Source organism: Tiliqua scincoides, chromosome 1 (assembly GCF_035046505.1).
Source record: "Tiliqua scincoides isolate rTilSci1 chromosome 1, rTilSci1.hap2, whole genome shotgun sequence".
In the NCBI taxonomy this organism is placed as follows: Eukaryota; Metazoa; Chordata; class Lepidosauria; order Squamata; family Scincidae; genus Tiliqua; species Tiliqua scincoides.
This window is the reverse complement of record NC_089821.1, coordinates 4951775-4974359: the sequence shown is the minus strand read 5'-3', so window position 1 is coordinate 4974359 and position 22585 is coordinate 4951775. Positions and strand designations below refer to the sequence as shown.

Genomic DNA, 22585 nt, shown 5'->3' with positions numbered 1-22585 from the left:
ACTATCCAAAAAGACACAAACACTCATTACATCAAATAGCATTCTTTCCTAAGAAATAATGGTGTTGGGCACCTCACCAGTAGAACTTTATGTGGTTTTTTCTCTTCAAAAAGACAAGCACTTTTTTCTAATTTTTTTGTGGGGGCCCAAAATGTGTTATCTGCTGAATAATAATAATAATAACAGGTATTTATATACCGCCTTTCTTGGTCTTTATTCAAGACTTTATTCAAGGCGGTTTACATAGGCAGGCTTTATTAAATCCCTATTAAATAGGAATTTTTACAATTTCGAAGAAGGTTCTTTCTTTCTTTCAAGAACGACTACATTCAAGGTGTTTCATTCCGATCTGGCTTCACATTCTGGCCTCCATCCTCCCACGCTCAGAGCAGATGGAATTGCTCGGCTTCAGCTTGTCAGCTGCTCCAAGGTCGCACGGTGCCGGTGGCCTCGAACTGGCGACCTTGTGGATGTTATCTTCAGGCAGACGGAGGCTCTACCCTCTAGACCAGACCTCCTGCCCGTGTGTATTCTCCCGTGTGTATTCTTACAGAGGAGGGAAACTTGGCCCAATCCTATCCAACGCTGGTGCAGAGAGATTCCCAGGCCCACGCTGTATCCAGTGTTGGATTTGAGCAGGTGGGAGGTCTCCATGCGGTAAGGGAACATTTGTTAGGATGGGTGGAGGCCTACTCCGCCATCCCCACCCTCCTCCTGGGCCCAATCCACTCCTGGGTGAGGGAGGATGGAACCCAGAAACACCCCCTACCTGCCTCCGGAACACCACCCAACCCACACCTCCCTGCTGCACTGCACAAACCTAATGGTGCCCCAGCTCTATGGTGATTTTACAACCCCCAGCACTGGCACTTGTAGCCGTAGTATTGGGCTCTAAGATTTGAAAATCACAGACTGGAAGGAGAAGTGAAGAGGGGTTGTAGCTCAGTGGCAGAGTCCATGCCTGACGTTGCTGGTTCAGTCCCTGGCATCTCCAGTTAGAAAGATACCAAGTAGCAGGACTATGAAAGATTTCTGCTGTGGCCTTGTAAAGCTCCTGCCGGCATAGTCAGTACTGAGTCAGAGCAACTAATCGTCTGGTTCTGTAAAATGCAGCTTCATATGTCTAACTGAATTGCCTCCATACTAGACAAGCATCCACCCAGATGACCCAGCACAGTTATCTGGAAAATTATTCTTCTTTCCTTTGAATGTAGGCTGGGTCATTGTCATGCCAGTTAGTCAGGACTAAACTAGATATGTCATGGGAGATCCATGAGCAAATCTCCCAACAGCTCTTTCTTTGGTTAAATGCAGCTGGGAGAGGGCTTGGATAGGGACCTCAGTGCAGGGTTGAGAAGTTAGCCTAATTTAAACCCTGTCCTTCTACACATTAAGCAAAAGGGGGAAAAAGAAATCTCCTGGTACAGTGAGTCCCAAACTGTGGATTGGGATCTACTGGTAGGTTGTGTCTCATTTTTGGTGGTTAACGAACGGCTATGTAGGTCCTTCAATGAAAAAAAAATGAGTTGGATAACTAATTGCCTCAAACCATGATGCTATTCAGAAATCAAATCACTGCTAAGTGCCCTGCAAAGAGCTCAGCTTTTGCCATTTGCAAGAAGCTGTGCTCCTGCAGTTTGTGTAAATATAGGGAGATAAGTGTCTTAGAGCCCAATCCTATCCAACTTTCCAGCACCAGTGTAGCCAGAATGCAGTCCTGTGGTAAGGGAACACATGTTCCCATACCTTGAGGAGGCCCCAGTGACTGCCCCTTCACCACAGGATGTAGTGTACACCCCACTGGCACAACTGCACCAGCACTGGAAAATTGGATAGGATTGGGTCCTTAGTTGATGCTCCCTAATAAATAATTTTTTAAAAAAACCTCAATTTTTTTTCTTTTTTCAGAGAGAAAAGTAGGACAGGAAGGAGAGCATTTGTTAGGAGAGAGCATTCATTAGGGCTGCTTCGTTTTAAGAAATTGATTGAACTTTTTGTAAATAAACAAAAATATTACTTTCTAGATTTCCTTTTTTAAAAGTCTTGTATACCTAGCTGGGTCATAAGAGCATCATTTTAAAAAGCCAATCCCAAGGCTAACAAGTTTGGAAACCACTGTTCGGGTGGAGGGGATGAAAGAGAGCATGTTTGGGGTGATTAAAGTTGGAAAAACATTGTGGAAGGAGAGGGTTAAGCCCTTTCTTCCCCAGCAACATGGCCCCTATAACTGGTTAATCAAAGGATAAAACATTGGAAGAGACTATCGTGAATCTGACTTGTGCAGTAGTGAGCTTTAGCTTAAGTAGGGGTTAGTACTGGATGACCTCCAAGACCTGTTTCATCTCTACACCCTATTATTCTGTATCCCATGTCACGTCTGTTTTGGTCCAGAGGGAAACTCAAAATATTAGCTACAGACAAGTCACAGTGCAGACAAGTCACATAGTGACTTCTACCAGAGGGAGACTAGGGAGACTCTCCTAAGCATTAACAGGAGTTCATATTTCATTTGCATACAAGTTCTTCTGTTGGTTTTTTTCTATCAGAAACCTTTACGGACATGCAAATCAAATTTGGGGCTCACTTTTGGGTATGGTTTCTGTTTGCCTGATTTCATACTGGGTAAGATTTCTCTACTATTTGTAAATATGTATCAGGGGGAATTTCTAGAGGATGATCTTTTCAATCACTGAAGAAATTTGGATTTGTTATATCTGCTAAAATTCTGTTTTATCTGTCCTTGTTTGGCATCTGAGAACCTCAGCTAATGAAGTCAACTTGGATTCAGTTACAGCAGTGGTTCCCAACCTTTAGGAGCCCATGGACCACTGAGACAACAGTTGGAATTGGTGTGGACTACATGCAACCAGGGCCTCCAAGAATTTTATTAGGGGGCACAATGTTTCTTTTGGGTCCCTTCCCAAAGGGGAGGGTGTAAAACAGAGTGGGGGAGGGTCGCAACAGGTGTGAGCAGAACAAGGGTGAGGAAGAGGTGAAACAGGGAAGCGGAGGGTTGATACAGTAGGAAGAGTCTCTGGAGCCCTGGTTTACTGTGCTTCCCAGTGTGGAGCCCTGCCCACGCAGTGTCAGCAGATATATACAGTAATACAGAAAAAACAAACACGCTCCTAAGTCTCTAAAAATTTTTAAATATAGCAAATCCTTGCATAAAATTAGATTATCATATTTAGTCTCACACTAGAATGGGAAATGTCCTGTGTGTACCAAAATGTACCTCTGTAGCAGCTGTAGTCCCACAGCTGTGTCCCTAAGCTCCTATACACTCCTTCATGGTAAGCAGGTCCACAAGCCAAAGGAGCAAAAACCTCCTGCTTTTTGAAATGGGCTATGTCAGAATGCCAGATGCAAGGGAGGGCACCAGGATGAGGTCTCTTGTTATCTGGTGTGCTCCCTGGGGCGTTTGGTGGGCCGCTGTGAGCTACAGGAAGCTGGGCTACATGGGCCTGTGGCCTGATCCAGTGGGGCTGTTCTTATGTTCTTATGTTAGAAATGGGCTATGTCAGATGCAAGGAAGGGCACCAGGATGAGTTCTCTTGTTATCTGGTGTGCTCCCTGGGGCATTTGGTGGGCCGCTGTGAGATCCAGGAAGCTGGACTAGATGGGCCTATGGCCTGATTCAGTTGGGCTGTTCTTATGTTCTTAGCTACTGTAGCAGGCCAGTTTCCTCCCAGATTTGACAGTGTTCAGGAGTGTCATGTTTGCATTCCTTGGCCCAGCACTTACGGCTTGCGGAAGCCACAGCTGCCATACCTCCAGCATTCCAAGTGGGCAGCAAGTACAGGTGATATTGGAAAATTACCCCCTGTATCCCCTCTCACGGGTCCTGCACCCCTTCACACAAAAAGTACAATTAAATTTGTAACAATTAGAGATTTATTATATTATTTATAGTGAAGATTTGTGGGTTGCTGCTTTTTTTTTTGCTAGCAGTGGGCAATTCATTCTTTGCCATCTCTGGTGGTTTGTGGGGGAGCACATTGGAAGTGATCAAAGGTAATCTTTTATTCCTGAGACTTCATGGACCACTTCTCAGGGTCTGGCGGACCACCTGTGGTCCCCAAAACCACAGGTTGGGAACCAGTGAGTTACATGAATATGCACTGTATGTAGCCTTGTCTGGGTCTGCGCAGCGTTTTGACTCTATGCAATTACTTCAGCACATGATCAATCGTCTCGCAACACAAACCAACCTTACTCTACCATTGGAAAGTCGTCAAAAGTTGGTTGAGAGGGCAGAGGTTTTCAAACTCTCAGGGAGAGTTTGAACCGCAGTAAGTTCTTGCAGGGGTGGGGGGGAGGCAGCGACGCGATCCCCAGGACCATGTCGCTCGGGAGGGGGGGGCTGCAGGGACTGGGATGCACTCACCCGTCCCTGCAGCAGACTTCCTGGTGTGTGGGGAGCCCTGCGCGAGAAAGAACAGCGATTGCGCTACACTTCTGCAAAACCGGAAGTGAAGTGTGGCCGCTGTGCCGGGAGGCTACTGCAGGAACTGGTAAATAAATGGCAGTCCCTGCAGCCCCCTGAGCGATGCATTGCAGGGGATCGCATCACTGCCTTCCCCTCCGCTCCTGCCCCTTAAGGGGAAAGTGGCCAGGGCTCACAGGCTGGGGCATTACAACGCCCCAGTTTGAAAAGCCCTGGAGTAGGGGAATGGGAATGCTGATTAATAATTGGGCAGTGCGCCAAAAAGAGTCATGTGCATGTGCCCTGAGTTAGGATCCACTTATCCCTCATTTATTGTACACCTTGGGGCCCAATCCTGTGCTCCGCTCCGCAGGATCTAGGGCACTCATGTAGGGCTGCGCGCCCTACACGAGTGCCTTTACCTTACCTTTTACCTTTACCTTACCGCCAGCTTTTTGGTTGGTGGTAAAGTGAGTAGCCCCATTGCGGGGCTGCTTACTTTACCTGGGAGAAGGGGATGAAAGTCCCCTTCTCCCGAGGCACCTCTTGCGGTAGCTTAGGAGGCGCAGGATCCGGCGGCAGCCCTTCTCGGTGCTGCCAGGCCTGGGTGCCCTGGGCAGCTCAGGATTGGGCTGCCCGTTGATAATGAAGATGAGGCCCACATGTAAATAATAATAATAATATCCACAATCAAGAGGAGCTCTCATTCTGCATCTGGGAATAAACTGGATTCCCCCCCCCTTCAATGGATTCTTACTCCAAGCTTCTTTAAGTTTAAAAAATCAATTTGCAGGAGACATGAGGAAAAAGAAAGGGAAAGCAATTGTGTTGTGCAGGTGCTGTTTTTGTATGCCCTCACATCACCTCAGTGGATCAGGGCCAATGTCAGAATTATATTGTAAAAACAAACAAACAACCCCAGCCCTCTGTAGCAGTATAATAAGACAGAAATAGCAAGTGAGAAAGGAATTGCCTTCAGCAGCTGTGGAAGTCTAAAGAAAATGTAAAGAAATGAAAAAGGTTGAAGGAAAACAGCATTTACCAGTTCCCTTATTTTCTTCAGTCTGGAACATAATAAAAAAATAATTTAATTTTTGGGATTCCAGGGGTTAAAGCTGGAGAAGCCCATCACAGTTAAAAACATTTGAAGATTTTTTGCATGCAATTAATTGCCATCCTTCAGCTTTCCTACTTAGGCCCAGCAAGTCTGTCTGGTGCTGTCTGTTTAGTGCACATGTGGCTTTCCCATCTGTATCAACAGAGAGCGAAGTAATCGCATCTTGGTGTGCCACTTGGATCTTAGAGGAGAGTTATTTTCCTTTGGATCGCTGGTCTGAGTAACTCAGGCCCACTGACACAGCCCCAGCTCTCCTCTCCTGTATTTTTTACCTCTTTCATCACAGTGGAACGTTTGTAGTTGAACTAATAATTTTTCTTCTCTTTGACATGTTTTTTCCTGCCTTTGCATGACCACATCATCTTTGCTGTCTTGCATAGACAATATTCTGGCATTACTTCATCCTCTCTGGACAACTGTGCTGAGCTGAACAGTACAGTACATTTATTTTGAGGGCACTCAGCCTGTTCGAGAGCGCAGGAACCATGTGCATGTGGCCTGGAAAACTGAACTGGCAGCAGCCACACACTCCAAAGTCATTTTTCTCTGTGGATATCCTAGGTTAGGGGGCAAAGATGATCAGTATACATTTTTGTCTTTCACAGTTTTATTTCTTCTAGAGCTGTGTCTAGACTTGAAATGAAAATGATAACAAGTATGTGGATTTTTCATCTGACAACCAATCTCAGTGGCCAGAATTTAGGGTATCACCCCAGCAAAGTACTTTGAAGTCCCATTGTCTGCAGTAAGAAGGTTCCCATATCCATCATAAAAGTGCTTAACTTGGGAGGAACTGCAGTTTTAATTTCTAAAATGAAAGATGAAAGATACCCTAAAATGAAAGATACCCAGGGCCATGCGAGCAGCCCCCTCAACCCTAGATGGTGAGGGTGGTGACAACTTGGTGGTGAGAGACAGGTGTGTTGCACCTGCTGAAAGGGTGAGTTTCATTATTGCTTCACATCTTCATTGATCATCAGTTCTGGCACGGCTGACTACAAGATTTTGGGAACTCTTGAACAAGACAACCTCAGTAATGGTTATCTCCCTGATTGACTTGATGGCTGGGCATGCAAATTGTCTTATGACCCTCTGACATTGTTGAGTATTTTGGGTAAAGTGAAAATCCTTGGGGTGATCTTAGGGGCTCCAGTAAATTATCTTCTTCAGTACTCTCCAGAGCTGGTTCTGGGTTGCGGAATTGAGTCCTGGAGAGCTGTGGCTCATATTAATGTTTGTTATCTGAAATAATACCGTAAAAGTCATGTCATCTGACTCCAAAAGTTTGCTTCAGAGCTTAGCATTTTTGCAAGTAAAGCATATCAGCTTGAAGTGATAGTTTTGGATTACATTTTTTTTGAAGCAGTCTTTTCCCCTTGTTCTCTCTGAGGCTCAGAGCTGCAGATCTCTGATTAGATCTCCTAATTAAAAACAAAATTAGGTTTAGGCTTCAAGTTTAATCAGATCAGGGGAAGGTGTTTAACCTTTTCATTTCTAGCTACTATTGATTTCCATAGTAGAAAAAATATGAGAACTGGCACTTATGCCAGATCCTGACTCTGTTCCTAGGCAGTGTGGAGCTGCCTCTGGCTGCTGCGTTCTACTCTGTTCTACACCTCCTGCGGTGGTGTAGAGCCAAGTATACCCATTGGGGCCAGTCCAGCACAACGGGGTAAAGGGAAAGTTTTCCCCTTCTTGGGTTTTGCCACTTCTGGCCCCAAACTTGTGCTGGATGCAGTGCAATTAGGATTGTGCTCTAAATTGTTTAAGCTATTTCTGTTATGTTTAACTGGGCCAATGTAACTCAAAATATTGCATAGCCCTCCTCTATTGGAGATTAGTCTCATAAAAAATAGCTGTAACAGCCTTCTGAAGTGCCCTTTGTTCAGTGAAATGGATAAGGCCTTGAAGACCTAGTCTAGGGATGTCAAACTTGTTTTATGCACTGGAACAGCATTCATAGTGCCTGCTGAGGGATGGAAGTGACATCATTAAGCAGCTGATGACCAGGAATAAGTGCTTTGCTGTCACATAGAAACCTATTAATTGCACATGTCAGAAGTGAAAATCTGCAAATCTTGTTCATAATCTTGTTCATAATTTTTAAGATATGAGAGAGCCCAATTATCATGCTGGATGAGCCCAATTATAAGAGGGTGTGGAGAAATTGCTTCCAGAAATTGTTTTCAACCTCCAGTCCACAGTCTTAATGTCTGACATCCCTGACCTCGTCTTTTCTGCAGAAGAGGGAATAATATCCTAGAGTCCTGATAGTCCAGTAATGTCCTGCTCCTTTTGTCCAAGACTTTCATTGCTTCAGGTACGCAGGACCTGGTTAGAGATGTAAACATTACTGAGCCATTGGGGAACAGTGATCATGCTGCGATCCGTTTTGACGTGCACATTGGGGGAAGAATACCAGGCAAATCTCTAACAAAAACCCTTGACTTCCGACGGGCGGACTTCCCTCAAATGAGGAGGCTAGTTAGAAGGAGGTTAAAAGGGAGGGTAAAAAGAGTCCAGTCTCTCCAGAGTGCATGGAGGCTGCTTAAAACAACAGTAATAGAGGCCCAGCAGAGGTGTATACCGCAAAGAAAGAAGGGTTCCACTAAATCCAGGAGAGTGCCCGCATGGCTAACCAGCCAAGTTAGAGAGGCTGTGAAGGGCAAGGAAGCTTCCTTCCGTAAATGGAAGTCTTGCCCTAATGAAGAGAATAAAAAGGAACATAAACTGTGGCAAAAGAAATGTAAGAAGGTGATAGGGGAGGCCAAGCGAGACTATGAGGAACGCATGGCCAGCAACATTAAGGGGAATAATAAAAGCTTCTTCAAATATGTTAGAAGCAGGAAACCTGCCAGAGAAGCGGTTGGCCCTCTGGATGGTGAGGGAGGGAAAGGGGAGATAAAAGGAGACTTAGAGATGGCAGAGAAATTAAATGAGTTCTTTGCATCTGTCTTCATGGCAGAAGACCTCGAGCAGATACCGCTGCCCGAACGGCCCCTCCTGACCAAGGAGTTAAGTCAGATAGAGGTTAAAAGAGAAGATGTTTCAGACCTCATTGATAAATTAAAGATCAATAAGTCACCGGGCCCTGATGGCATCCACCCAAGGGTTATTAAGGAATTGAAGAATGAAGTTGCAGATCTCTTGACTAAGGTATGCAACTTGTCCCTCAAAACGGCCACGGTACCAGAAGATTGAAGGATAGCAAATGTCACGCCTATTTTTAAAAAGGGAAAGAGGGGGGACCCGGGAAACTATAGGCCGGTCAGCCTAACATCCATACCAGGTAAGATGGTGGAATGCCTCATCAAAGATAGGATCTCAAAACACATAGACAAACAGGCCTTGCTGAGGGAGAGTCAGCATGGCTTCTGTAAGGGTAAGTCTTGCCTCACAAACCTTATAGAATTCTTTGAAAAGGTCAACAGGCATGTGGATGCGGGAGAACCCGTGGACATTATATATCTGGACTTTCAGAAGGCGTTTGACATGGTCCCTCACCAAAGGCTACTGAAAAAACTCCACAGTCAGGGAATTAGAGGACAGGTCCTCTCGTGGATTGAGAACTGGTTGGAGGCCAGGAAGCAGAGAGTGGGTGTCAATGGGCAATTTTCACAATGGAGAGAGGTGAAAAGCGGTGTGCCCCAAGGATCTGTCCTGGGACCGGTGCTTTTCAACCTCTTCATAAATGACCTGGAGACAGGGTTGAGCAGTGAAGTGGCTAAGTTTGCAGACGACACCAAACTTTTCCGAGTGGTAAAGACCAGAAGTGATTGTGAGGAGCTCCAGAAGGATCTCTCCAGACTGGCAGAATGGGCAGCAAAATGGCAGATGCGCTTCAATGTCAGTAAGTGTAAAGTCATGCACATTGGGGCAAAAAATCAAAACTTTAGATATAGGCTGATGGGTTCTGAGCTGTCTGTGACAGATCAGGAGAGAGATCTTGGGGTGGTGGCGGACAGGTCGATGAAAGTGTCGACCCAATGTGCGGCGGCAGTGAAGAAGGCCAATTCTATGCTTGGGATCATTAGGAAGGGTATTGAGAACAAAACGGCTAGTATTATAATGCCGTTGTACAAATCGATGGTAAGGCCACACCTGGAGTATTGTGTCCAGTTCTGGTCGCCGCATCTCAAAAAAGACATAGTGGAAATGGAAAAGGTGCAAAAGAGAGCGACTAAGCTGATTACGGGGCTGGGGCACCTTCCTTATGAGGAAAGGCTACGGCGTTTGGGCCTCTTCAGCCTAGAAAAGAGACGCTTGAGGGGGGACATGATTGAGACATACAAAATTATGCAGGGGATGGACAGAGTGGATAGGGAGATGCTCTTTACACTCTCACATAATACCAGAACCAGGGAACATCCACTAAAATTGAGTGTTGGGCGGGTTAGGACAGACAAAAGAAAATATTTCTTTACTCAGCGCGTGGTCAGTCTGTGGAACTCCTTGCCACAGGATGTGGTGCTGGCGTCTAGCCTAGACGCCTTTAAAAGGGGATTGGATGAGTTTCTGGAGGAAAAATCCATTATGGGGTACAAGCCATGATGTGTATGCGCAACCTCCTGATTTTAGGAATGGGTTAAGTCAGAATGCCAGATGTAGGGGAGAGCACCAGGACGAGGTCTCTTGTTATCTGGTGTGCTCCCTGGGGCATTTGGTGGGCCTCTGTGAGATACAGGAAGCTGGACTAGATGGGCCTATGGCCTGATCCAGTGGGGCTGTTCTTATGTTCTTATGTTCTCTATTTAATATCCAAAAGCCATTTATAATACCTTTATTAGGACAAACCAAAATGATACAGCAAACAACGATTTTTCATGTCTTCCACAGTTCAGCTTGAAGAAGAACTCTGGGAGACATGAAAGGTTGTGTTTGCTGTATCATTTTGGTTGGTTCAAATAAAGGTATTATCAGACTGTGGCTTTTGGACATCGTGATGTCCAGCATGGACATCCACAAAAGAAAAAGATCAGGGAGAAGAAATCTGGACATGGTGTAAGAACCCCAAAGTCTGCAGTTTATAAAAGTCTTAAAATGTAGTACAGTTGATGTTAGGGGGTTGTATTCTATCCACTGCCAGCCCTGCACTGGGTCTGCTAGAGCCACCCGCTCACCCACCCCTCCATGGTGTATCAGTCACTACCAGTGCCACTGGCCAGGTGGGTCTTCAGATGGGCATAGGAGCTTAGCCCAACCTGGCTAACCTCTGAAGGCATTGCTGATCCTAACCATTGATGAAGAGGTGCTCCAAATCACAAATTCCATGAATAGCAACAGATTTACAGGAGATACAGGAAGGTGGAGTAGATGGGCCTTTGGCCTGATCCAGCAGGGCTCTTGTGCAGTGGCGTCACTAGGATTCGTGTTACCCCATGCAGTGGGTGGGGCAGCGCCCCAGGTGGTGGGCGTGGTGATGTACCATCGCCCCACCCCCACTGGTTTTTTGGCTGTACCTTTTGTTACAACACAGATATTTCAATGTGGTTTGCTTCATTGCATTCTGCATGAAATTATGCATTGATTGATATATAACATGATGGTATTATTCCTCCAAATTCTGATTTTAGTGATTTTGAAAACTTGTAGAGTCTCTCTCTCACACACACACCCCGTGTCAACTTACTAACAACTTATTGCAGCAGTTCTCAAACTTTTAGCACTGGGACCCACTTTTTAGAACGACAATCTGTCCATGACCCATTGGAAATGATGTCATGGCCAGAAGTGACATCATCAGGCAAATTAAAATAAATAATTATAAATAATTAAATAAGGGGGAGCCAGCCCTGTTCCACAAAGTGAATCTACTCTGAAGTAAGTCCCATAGTGGTCAATGGGGCTTACTCTCAGGAAAGTGTGGGTAGAATTGCAGCCTGTAGCTCAAGCCTGTGCATGTCTACTCAGAAGTAAGTTCCATAGTGGTCAATGGAGCTTACTCTGTAGTCTGCCTGCAATAACAACCCCCCAAAAAGAATCAGTGAGATTTCCAGCCCTCCCCAGTGCCCAGTTTAAAGTTCTTCTATTTCAAACATATCAAGATAAAGACCCAACTGGCTTTACAACTGCAAAATAGAAAACATTCCCCTTACCAGTTCAAGCCTCTTTTTTTGTCCTTTTTAGTTGGGAGGGGGGGGAAGGCTGCCTTCTGGAGTATTTGTTGCACTCCAGCTCCATCTGATCAGGACCCTTCTGGTGTCCTCACATTCCCCTTTGCCTGGCCTGACCACCAGCCAAGGCGCGTCTGCCTACTCACAAGTAAATGCGACCATGAGGCTGCTTCACTTTCCATAGGGCTCAATAGACTTACAACTGGGAGGGGAGACCTCTTTCACAGGTGTTTTAGGGGGCTGCATTCATTGGATCAGGACCATTCTGACGTCCTTGGAGTCATCTCAGCCTGCCCTTTCCGGCAGACTAAGGCAAGTTTGCCTACTCATGAGTAAGCACGGCCACATGGCTTCGTTTCAGGCTCAATACACTTGCAGCTGGGAGGGAATGACCTCTTCTCGGTGTTTTTTTTGGGCTGCATTCATTGGATCTGTACCATTCTGGTGTCCTTGGATTCCTTTCAGCCGCCCTTTCCGACGGACTATGGCAAGTATGCCTACTCACGAGTAAATGTGCGATAAGGCTTTCACTTTCCATAGGGATCCATTCATTTTTCCCTTCTGGTTTTTTGGCCCTAACTTTTGAAGGAAAAGAGCTATTTCAATTCTGTTTTTTGCATTGCATTCCGCTGGACATTCCACATCCAACGGTGTATGGCATGACGTGGTAGCTCCTAAAGCCGCGATTTTAGTGCATCACCACCCAGGGCACGTCACCCGGTGCGGCCCACACCCCCGTAGCAACGCCACTGTTCTTATGTTCTTATATTTGGACTTATCAACTCTTAGAAGGACTCATTGCCTGAGCAGCAGTCACAAAAGCAGCTTGTACCAACCAGGTGCTTCTACACATGGCAGTGGTTAAAATGCAACACATGGAAACCTAATTTGATTTAACTAGGTGCCAGGCACAGATTTTTGGTGGCACCCAAAGCCAAAGAAACAATTACGGTGGTGCCTTCATTTTTAGAAATAATTTTCCTCTTAGTGTGTAAAAAAATCCAAAAGTATTTTTATTCTCTTCCCTATGTCATGCTTTCATCATTCCACGCTGCAGATGTACAAGATAATATCGAAATTATAAAATAGGGTTGTTATAGTATTGCATGCAGCAAGGCATAAAGGAAAGAAGTGACATCTCAAAGTTGTCCCTGCTGGAAAACTATGGTACTAAAATGAAATGTGGTAACTGTTGGGCAAATGACAAAGTGAAAGGGGCTCTGGAAACTGTCAGGGAGTTCAAAGGGATGTTGACATAGAAGGTGGCAAAAGGCCCAGGACACAAATAGTGAAATGACAAGGTGAAACCTACACCACTCTTTCATGGGAGGTGGTGATTTTATTTCCTTTCCGGTAAATCCAGAAAAGCAGTTCCAAAAGGGCCATTTGCCCATGTCCATTTTCACCACTGTTTAACTTCTAGAAGGACCTCGTTCATATCAGATAATATTGAAACTTTCCTACTTTGTAATGAGGCGTGAACACTGCCTGTGGGATTACAGAAAGCGATTCAATTAAACAAAAAATACTTCAGTTTATGCTGATTCGGTTTACTGCTCCGTTGGCTTCCAAGGAGCTAATTTCCCACCCCTGTTACTTGGAAACAGCTCCCATTCACTTCAATGGATGTGATATGCCTGAAATGTTTGCTTTAATGATATAAATCTATGACTGTTAGGAAACCAAAGCAACATTAACAACCCAGTATAAGAACATAAGAACAGCCCCTCTGGATCAGGCCAAAGGCCCATCAAGTCCAGCTTCCTGTATCTCACAGAGGCCCACCAAATGCCCCAGGGAGCACACCAGATAACAAGAGACCTGCAAGGCTTCCTGGGAATTGTAGTTAAGGACATAAGAACAGCCCCACTGGATCAGGCCATAGGTCCATCTAGTTCCGCTTCCTGTATCTCACAGCTGCCCACCAAATGCCCAGGGAGCACACCAGATAATGAGAGACCTGCAAGGCCTCCTGGGAATTGTAGTTAAGAACATAAGAACAGCCCCACTGGATCAGGCCACAGGCCCATCTAGTCCAGCTTCCTGTATCTCACAGCGGCCCACCAAATGCCTCAGGGAACACACAAGACACCTGCATCCTTCTGCTGCTCCCTTGCACCTGGCATTCTGAGGAAGCCTATTTCTAAAACCCAGTAATTGGGCATATATAGAGGGAGGGAGGAGTATGGAGCAGTGGCGTAGCTAGAGGGGGTGCAAAGCACTAAGTTTTGCAGGGAGCCTCATCATAGCATGCAAGTGACCCCTCCTCTTCCTCTGCAGAGCTATTCTGGGTGATGGGAGGCAAATACCTGTGTTGCTCCCACTGCCCAGAATGGCTCTGAAGGGGAGAGGGAGGTGCTGATTGCATGGGGCATTCAGGCACCTACAAAATGTATGCTTTGCACCCCCCCCCCTCTAGTTATGCCACTGCCAACAAGGATGAACTGTTCCATCTAGTCCCCAGCACAGTCCATCAATCAAGGCAACCTGGGCCATCTCAGTCCTGAATCATGTCCTGAAACTGGATTGAAAGGAATCTAGATAATCTACAGATAGATCCTTTGAACTTGTTTACAGTGGGCCCTTGATATCCACTGGGGATCAGTTCCCAGACACCCCCATGGAAACCAAATTTAGTGGACAATTAAATTTGGGGGGGCACACTGACAAACTGAAAGTGCCTTCCTGAAGGCTTCAGGAGGCCTTCTGAGGCACAAGGAGGCTGCATGCGACCACCCCGTGCCTCAGAACACATCCTGGATGCAACAGGAAGATACGTCTGTCCACATCTGGGAGGTCCTTGAGGTCCTCCAGACGTGAGCTTGGCACCCACTCTGAGTCAAATTTGTGGGTGCCAAACCCGTGGATAAAGAAGACCCACTGTACTGTACTTGCTATAGGGATTATGTCACTGGCCTTTTACTTACAGTTTCTCTGAAGGGGTATATAAAGGAGTGTTCAGTAGGTTTCATGCATTAAAAATTGGTCACTGTTTTAAAAAGTGGCCCAAGTTAAACCCAAGCTGCAGTCTGGTGTCTTTGTTGTGGGGATTCAAGGGTAAATAGAATGCCAGATACAGGGGAGTGGCAGCAAAATGCAAGTATCTTGTGTTCTTGTGTGCTCCCTGAGGCAACTGGTGGGCTACTGTGAGACACAGGAAGTTGGACTAGAAGGGCCTTTGGCCGGATCCTGCAGGGCTCTTCTTATGTTTTAAAGGAGATTTCCATCCCTTGCAATTTTAAGCAAAACCCTTGTTTTATTTTTCCTTATGTTCTGTTATTATTTTCCATCCCAACTGTTTCCTCTCAGGTTGAGTGGAAAGGAATAAAATTAATTTTATACTGCTGTTCCTGTAGGACATAAATAATTCCTTTTGACCTTAATGTGTCTATTATTTTCAATAAAATAACAGGCCAAATATTTGACCTCATAAATGGAGAAGTGCAAGAAACTGTTTACTAGTATTCCACAAAAGCAAATCTGTTGCTTTACAGTTGTATAAAATAGACTTCCCCTTTCAAGTAGTTCTTTTATCATCTCTAAATGACAGAAAAGATACATGATTTCTAAGTTAATAATGCAAAGTGAAACAGGTTTGGGAACATCTAGTGTGCTTTCTTTCTGTTGAAATCCCTATATAACAGGTTGACAGTCCAATCCTATGCACACTTTCCTGGAAGTAAGCTCCATTGACTCTAATGGGACTTACTTCTGAGTAGACATGCATACGATTGGGCAGTGAGCCAATAAGGGCGTAATCCTAACCCACTTTCCAGTACCGACATAAGGGCAATGCAGTTCCAAGGTAAGGGAACAAGCATTCCCTTACTATGAGGATTCCTCTGTGAGTGCCATACAACTGCAGGGTGCAGCACACGTCCCACTGGCACAGCAATGCCAGTGCTGGAAGTTGGTTAAGATTTGGATCTAAGATACATACGTGTTTGCGCTGCTATGGCTGAGATATGTTTTCAGTGTGTAGTTATCTCCCTTCTCTAGCTATATCTAATCTCTGCCCAGATTGTGCTGAAAGACAGTTAGTACATCGCTAACAAATCGCTAATTTGCAACAGGGGTTATTGTGTCAGCAGCAGCAACAAACACCAAGGGTCAACTTGTGTCTTTTACATACACTCAACAAGTGGGAAACCCTGGCCTCTGAGCGGCCCGCTTGGAGGCAGGCTGTGCAGCATGGCCTTTCCCAGTTTGAAGAGACACTTGGCCAACAGACTGAGGCTAAGAGGCAAAGAAGGAAGGCCCATAGCCAGGGAGACAGACCAGGGACAGACTGCACTTGCTCCCAGTGTGGAAGGGATTGTCACTCCCAAATTGGCCTTTTCAGCCACACTAGACGCCGTTCCAGAACCACCTTTCAGAGCGCGATACCAGAGTCTCTCGAGACTGAAGGTTGCCAAGATGGCAAGATGGAAAACTTCTGCTAGTACAACAGCGTGATGTGATGGTTCCATGGCTCATAGGAACAGGCCATATATTATTTCTGCAAGGTATCTATTCAGTTAAAGCAGGTACAAACAAACCTCAAGAGTTACCGAACCACCAGATAATTTTGTAGCATTCTTACAATCCAATCCTATGCTCTATCAGGCCATAGCATGCAGCTATACCAACAGAACACAGTCTGCCTACTATTTGGTGGGAGACCAGAAGGCCAACACAAGAAGTAAGTAAAACTCTTTTCAGGTACATTAAAAATATTTTTTTTCACTAACCCCTTGGTTGGCCTTCTGGTCCCCTATGGGTCTCTTTGGATCAATGCTGGCTATGTAGTTGGTGTGCGTCTGAGGAGAGGAAGGGGTGGGTGGTTTAAAGATACGATCCTGGTGCAAGTTTCTGCCACAGGGATCCACCCACAAACTGCTCCCTGCCCTCCCCACCCATCGCAACATTGGAGGCTTACTCCCAGGGAAGGGAACAAATGTTCCTGATACCTGGAGGAGATATCTGTGACTCCCCCCCCCCGCCCCACACAGGGTGCAGGGCATGCTCCAGTGGTATGAATGCACTGGCAGAGAGGGGGACAGCTTAGATAGGACTGGGCAGTTAATTTTAACCCTAAGCCCACCCAAGCAAGTTCGTGCTTCAATTTCAGTCTCCTCCACCATGTCAGATGGATTTAATTGCATCGACATAAGCATTTTACATATGCCTATCTGAAAACAATTTTTTTTGTTTTTTGCTTCAGAGGTGTGATTACCAGTTCAGGAGGACCTGTAAGAGTGCAAATGCTATCAGGGCAAGAGAACTACCCTGCAGTGTATACCAATGGAATCCAGTCTCAGGCTCTCTCTAGATGGTCATCCTCATTCTCTGTATCCAGTAAGTGTTACAGAGTGGTATCATTTTGTCAAGTGTTTCAAACAGGGGACAAAAAGTCTGGCTTACATTTGTTTTTCTCACAGTAGTAACCCACTTTACTGTTCCATTTGGTTTATACGCTGGAGGATTTCAGACAAATCTAATACTTAAAAGCAAATGAAGCTTAGATGTGTCAGAAAACTTCTCCAAAGAGTCTCCTTAGAATTTTAGGCTGCAGTGAAGAATATATGCAGCATTTGTAACTCATATGCAGCTGTCAAAATATGGTCTGACACTTTGACTGTAAAAGTACATGTAAGGAAAATAATACATATTATTGCTAGTAGTGGCGTAGCTAGAGGATGCGCAAAGCACTAAGTTTTGCACTAAGGGAGCCTCTCCGCAGCATGTAAGTGGCCCCTTCACCTCCCCTTCAGAGCTATTGTGGGTGGGGGAGCAAAATGAATGCCTCTGTTTTGCTCCCCCTGCCCAGAATGGCTCCGAAGGGGGGGAGCCATTTGCACGCCATGGTGCGGTTTCCTGCAAAACGTAGCTATGGCACTGATTCCTAGACACTTCACAAGTAGTGCAGACTCCAGAACTACTGATATAATAAACTTTATACGATCCCAGTATCCTCCTGTAGTGGAGGCCAGGCTGCACTTGATGCCATGTTGCCATTTGCAATGGCCATAAAGCACACTTCATTGCCAGAGCACACATGTCAGCAGTGCAGAGGTCCAGTAGGAGTGGGCTGTGAGTTTAGGATTGCAGCCTCATTTACATGCACATCGTGTCTTAAGTAGTTCAAGAAGGGTCTCAAAGTGACTTCACATCAAACAATCACTGAACGTGCAGTATCATTTGACAACAAGGTAATAAAACATTTCTCTTCCAATATGTCAATAGGACCCAATAGTGGACCCCTTGAAGCAGCTGGGCGGCCGGTTTCAACAGCACGCCCATCCGTAGGTAAGAAAGAGCTTCCAAAAGGTGATCTTTCTAACCAACAGTTTGCAGACAAGAAAGTATTCTGTGTTTATACTATCATTCTTTTACAGGCGTGCACCACTTAACAACAGTGTCTGGCACGGAGTGTCTGTTTACACAACAAAGGCAATAGGTTGGACTGAATGTTCATTTAATGACCTAATCGCATAACAGGGGAGATAGGAGAACGTTTAAGTGGTGTGCTTAACTATATGCAGATGTATATATATATACTATATAGTATGCCCTTATATAGTGTCCTGTATATAGAAAAACACAAAGTATCTGTGTGCACAGGAGGATTCATTCCTGAATTGTGCCCCACTTCTCTTGCACCCTACTCTTCCTGAACCATTTCAGAACTGTCTTTTAAGAATCACACAAAATTACCAAATCTGTATTCCTGACATCTTCAAAAAGTTCACATTGAAGTATTAGGGCAGGGGTCGGCAACCTTAAGCACTCAAAGAGCCATTTGCACCAGTTTTCCAGAGGAAAAAAAACCTCAGGAGCCACAAAACCCTTTTGACATCTAAAATGAAGATGACACTGCATGTATAGTTTTTTTTTTACCTTTATGCTCTTATAGGTCCTATTTTTATAATGTAGCCCCCTCTTGTAGCTTTTAGTTAGTTTTGTCATACATTCTTGTCCTGTGTTTTTAGACGCCTGGTCCTCTATGGTGTTTTGCCTGATTCCAAGGCCATTCTCTGCCTGGAGAATTATGCCTACTTTAAGCAAATTAGCTCCCCTTCTTTCCCCCAACAAATGACCCTGGTTCTGCCCTGCAGTCCTGCTGGACTCCACCTCCAGGGTAGCTCACCTGTTCAACCTGCAGAGGTCCTCTCTCCTGCCAGCAGCCTCCCACCACTACAGCAGACCCGGGGTCCTCAGCAGGTCTTGGACACAGCAGCCACACTTCAAACTCTAGTGTCTCCAGCAGTCCATTAGTCACAAAGTCAGTCAGAGTATCAAGGGCAAAGTCCAAAGTCAATAAGCCAAGTCACATTCCAAGGTCAGATTCCAAAGTTAGTCAGTCAAATCAGTCAGAGTATCCATGTCAAAGTCAATAAGCCAAGTCAGTCTCCTCTCTAACCTGCACTCCTTCTACAACCTCAGGTTATATCCCTGAGGGCCCTATTGCCTTCAAGTGGCTGCAGCTGTGCAGCACACTCTGCTGGATGCCCAGGCCTGACCCTTAAAGGGGCCACTGTTGACACCACATCTACCTCCTCACCAGATCTTCCAAGATTCCAATACATATGGTGGTTATGACATCTGCTTATCTTACATGGATACTAAAGAACTCCCCCCCCCCCACCTTCCAGAAGCACCCTGCTGGAAGGAAAAAAGGACACAGACTCCAGAGGTGGGGAAGAGAAGAAGCCAGAGCTGGGGGGGAAGGTGGGCTGGCAGCCACAGGCCAGCTTCTGCCCTGCCTGCCTGCCTGCTCTCCCTCACTCAGGTTGCAACCCTCTCCACACTATCCTGGGAGTAAGCCCCATTGACTACAATGGGACTTCTGAGAGGAAAGTTGGTTGGAGCTCTCAGGTTGCAGTCCTCTCCACACTTTCCTGTGAGGAAGCCTCACTGACTACTTGTGAGTAGACCTGCCTAGGAGGGGGCTGAGGCTGCAGCCCTCCATACCTTCCTGGGAGTAATCCAGGGACTACAGCGGGGCTTGCTCTCGAACAGACCTGCCAGACAGTGCGGGCTGTAAGGGGGCTTACAACTTTCCTGGGAGTAAGCTTCATCGGATGTAATGGGGCTTACAACTGAGTAGACACGCATAGGAGCAGGCTCCAACGCTGCAATCCCAGGCACCCTTTCCTGGGAGTAAGCTTCATCCGCTGTAATGGGGCTTACAACTGAGTAGACATGCACGGGAGCAGGCTCTAAGGCTGCCATCCCAGGCACCCTTTCCTGGGAGTAAGCTTCATCTGCTGTAATGAGGCTTACTACTGAGTAGATACATAGGATGTCTCCTCTGCTGTGGAGGAAAAGCCTCTCCTTGCACTGAGTGGGGATGCTGAGGAGGAGGGCATCCTGCTGGAGAGTTGGGGAAGGGAAAAACAGGGAGCTTAAGCCTGCAGAGCAGGCAAAATTGAAAAGGGAAACCAATGTGGGGCAAGTGCGGGTGAAGGGAGAGGAGGGCACCAGGGGAGGCACCAGGAGGGCATAGGGGAGAGCACCAGGATGAGGTCTCTTGTTATCTGGTGTGCTCCCTGGGGCATTTGGTGGGCCGCTGTGAGATACTGGAAGCTGGACTAGATGGGCCTATGACCTGATCCAGTGGGGCTGTTCTTATGTTCTTAACTACAATTCCCAGGAAGCCTTGCAGGTCTCTTGTTATCTGGTGTGCTCCCTGGGGCATTTGGTGGGCCGCTGTGAGATACAAGAAGCTGGACTAGATGGGCCTATGGCCTGATCCAGTGGGGCTGTTCTTATGTTCTTATGGCAGTGAGCTCAGGGGGCGGAGGGAAGCAGCCTGCCCTCCCAACACAGGTGCCTCCTGTCACCCCCTTTGCCACTTTCACCCGGAGGAGCCACAGCAGACAGCTGAAAGAGCCACATGCAGCTCCAGAACCACAGGTTGCCGACCCCTGTATTAGGGTAAAGTCAGAATTATAATAGCATGTCAAAAACATATCTGAACATCATATCTGCAAATAGTTGCATCTTTCTGTACAATACAGTGATGTGCTTTTTCTCTTACTTCTACAGGGCACAGATAACCTATGTAGTGTAGAGCAGAGGATGAATAGGGAAAAACGTAGTGCCTATCCCAACCCTATCCAACTTTCCAGCTCCAGTGCAGCCGCAGTGCAGCTCTGAGGTAAGGGCTACCCCTACCTTGAGGAGGCTTATGTGACTGCAGGATGCCGCACACACCCCATTGGTATTGCTGCACCGGCCCTGGAAAATTGGATAGGATTGGGCTCTAAGCTGTGAAACTCATCTTGGGCTAGTCGCTGTCTTTTTAGCCTAGAGCAGTGATTTTCAACCTTTTCCATCTCACTGCACACTGACAAGGTACAAAAATTGTCAAGGCACACCATCAGTTTTTTGACAATTAACACGGCACACTATGGGGGGCTCACTTCTCCCAATGTCCCCACTAATAAATGTCCCTCACTCAAACCCCCATGGCACACCTGCAGACAATTCACGGCACACCAGTGTGCCATGGCATAGTGGTTGAAAATGGCTGGCCTAGAGTACTTCAGGAGTCACTATAAAGATAATGAGAGAAGCCCCATATATGCCACTGCATCTTGGAAGAAAAGCAGGATACCAAAGTAACAACAATGCATTTTGCTTCACTTCATGCCCTGTTGTTCCCAAAGCTGCTTAAATAAAAATAAGTGTGTGCTGTTTCCTATCTTTTAGGGAAGCGACCTAAGAAACCTGTTGAGAAAAAGACTGGGAACAAAGGTAGGAGGCTGTACAGACATTCGGGGCAAAACAAATCTCTGGTGTTATTTTGCCCTTGAGTTAACCTAACTATTTTGGGTGTTCACAGACTGTAAAGCGGATATTGCTTTCCTGATGGATGGAAGCTTCAATATTGGGCAGCGTAGATTTAATTTGCAGAAGAACTTTGTTGGGAAAGTAGCGGTGATGCTGGGAGTTGGAACTGAAGGACCGCACGTGGGAGTTGTACAAGCCAGGTACCAGAAATATGTCCTATTCGGTACATGTCCTTTTTGGGTTCTCTTAATAGCATTGTGCACAGAGTGGATATGACCTGAGTAACAAATGTTTTATTATAATCAATAAATTTGTTGTTATAATTTGAATCCAGTAGTGTTCCTAGGAAGGGGGGGGGGCACAGCTCTAAGTTTTGCAGAAGCCTCAATGTGCCATGTGGCGGCCCCTCTCATGTTTCTCTCATCACCTGGAATGGTTCAGAAGGGGAGGGGCTGCTTACACAGCGCATTGAGGCACCTGCAAAACTTAGTGCTGCCCCCTCCCCCGGAAAGCTACTGTTTGAATCACATATAAAAGTGCATAAAAACCCCTTATCTTTTCCAGCCTACTGAATATATGTTGAAACACTTAGGTAAAACCACAGAAGAAAAATGCCACTATGAAAACTGTCTAGTGCAACATTCTGTCTGCTAGGTGTGACCATCCAGGTGATGATGATAATCCATCTATTACTGTTAATGCCCTACATCTGAAATCCAGTGGTATGTTGTCTCTGAACATGATTGGTCATGTTCAAAAGTTCAGAACAGGTATTGAGGTGCCAGGAGTGCAGCCCTGTACGTGCTTACCTGGGAGTGAGCCTACTGTGTTCAAGGATGCTCACTCCCAGGTAAGCATGTGACCATTTCTCTCTTCTTCTGTTCTTAATTAAACATGTATTGAATCACCTTCAGTGGGCTGTAATTACCCATAGGAGATAGGAAAGTGAATAATAGTCATTTAGGGAAATGAGGATTCCTTCAAACTATTCTTCCCAAATCCTCCACAAATAGCAACTAGATACCATGTGTGCTTGAGTGGCAAACTTGTGGGCACACAGGATGTAGAAGACACTGATCTTATATCAGGTTATTCTGAAGTTCTGTCATCTATCATAGAAAGTAGTTGCTGGAATGTGGTATGGAGAAAAGA

The 22585-nt window shown here is 45.9% G+C and overlaps 1 protein-coding gene across 1 annotated transcript in view; it reads left to right on the top strand.

The window, feature by feature from the left end:
* COCH (cochlin) overlaps nucleotides 1-22585 on the top strand; it is a 71959-nt gene that overhangs the window by 35689 nt on the left and 13685 nt on the right. Inside the window, exons 4-7 of the mRNA XM_066612110.1 lie at nucleotides 16860-16993; nucleotides 17882-17944; nucleotides 21353-21397; nucleotides 21486-21633. Of these exons, the coding sequence (XP_066468207.1) occupies nucleotides 16860-16993; nucleotides 17882-17944; nucleotides 21353-21397; nucleotides 21486-21633 (390 nt within the window). The remainder of the gene's footprint in view (nucleotides 1-16859; nucleotides 16994-17881; nucleotides 17945-21352; nucleotides 21398-21485; nucleotides 21634-22585) is intronic.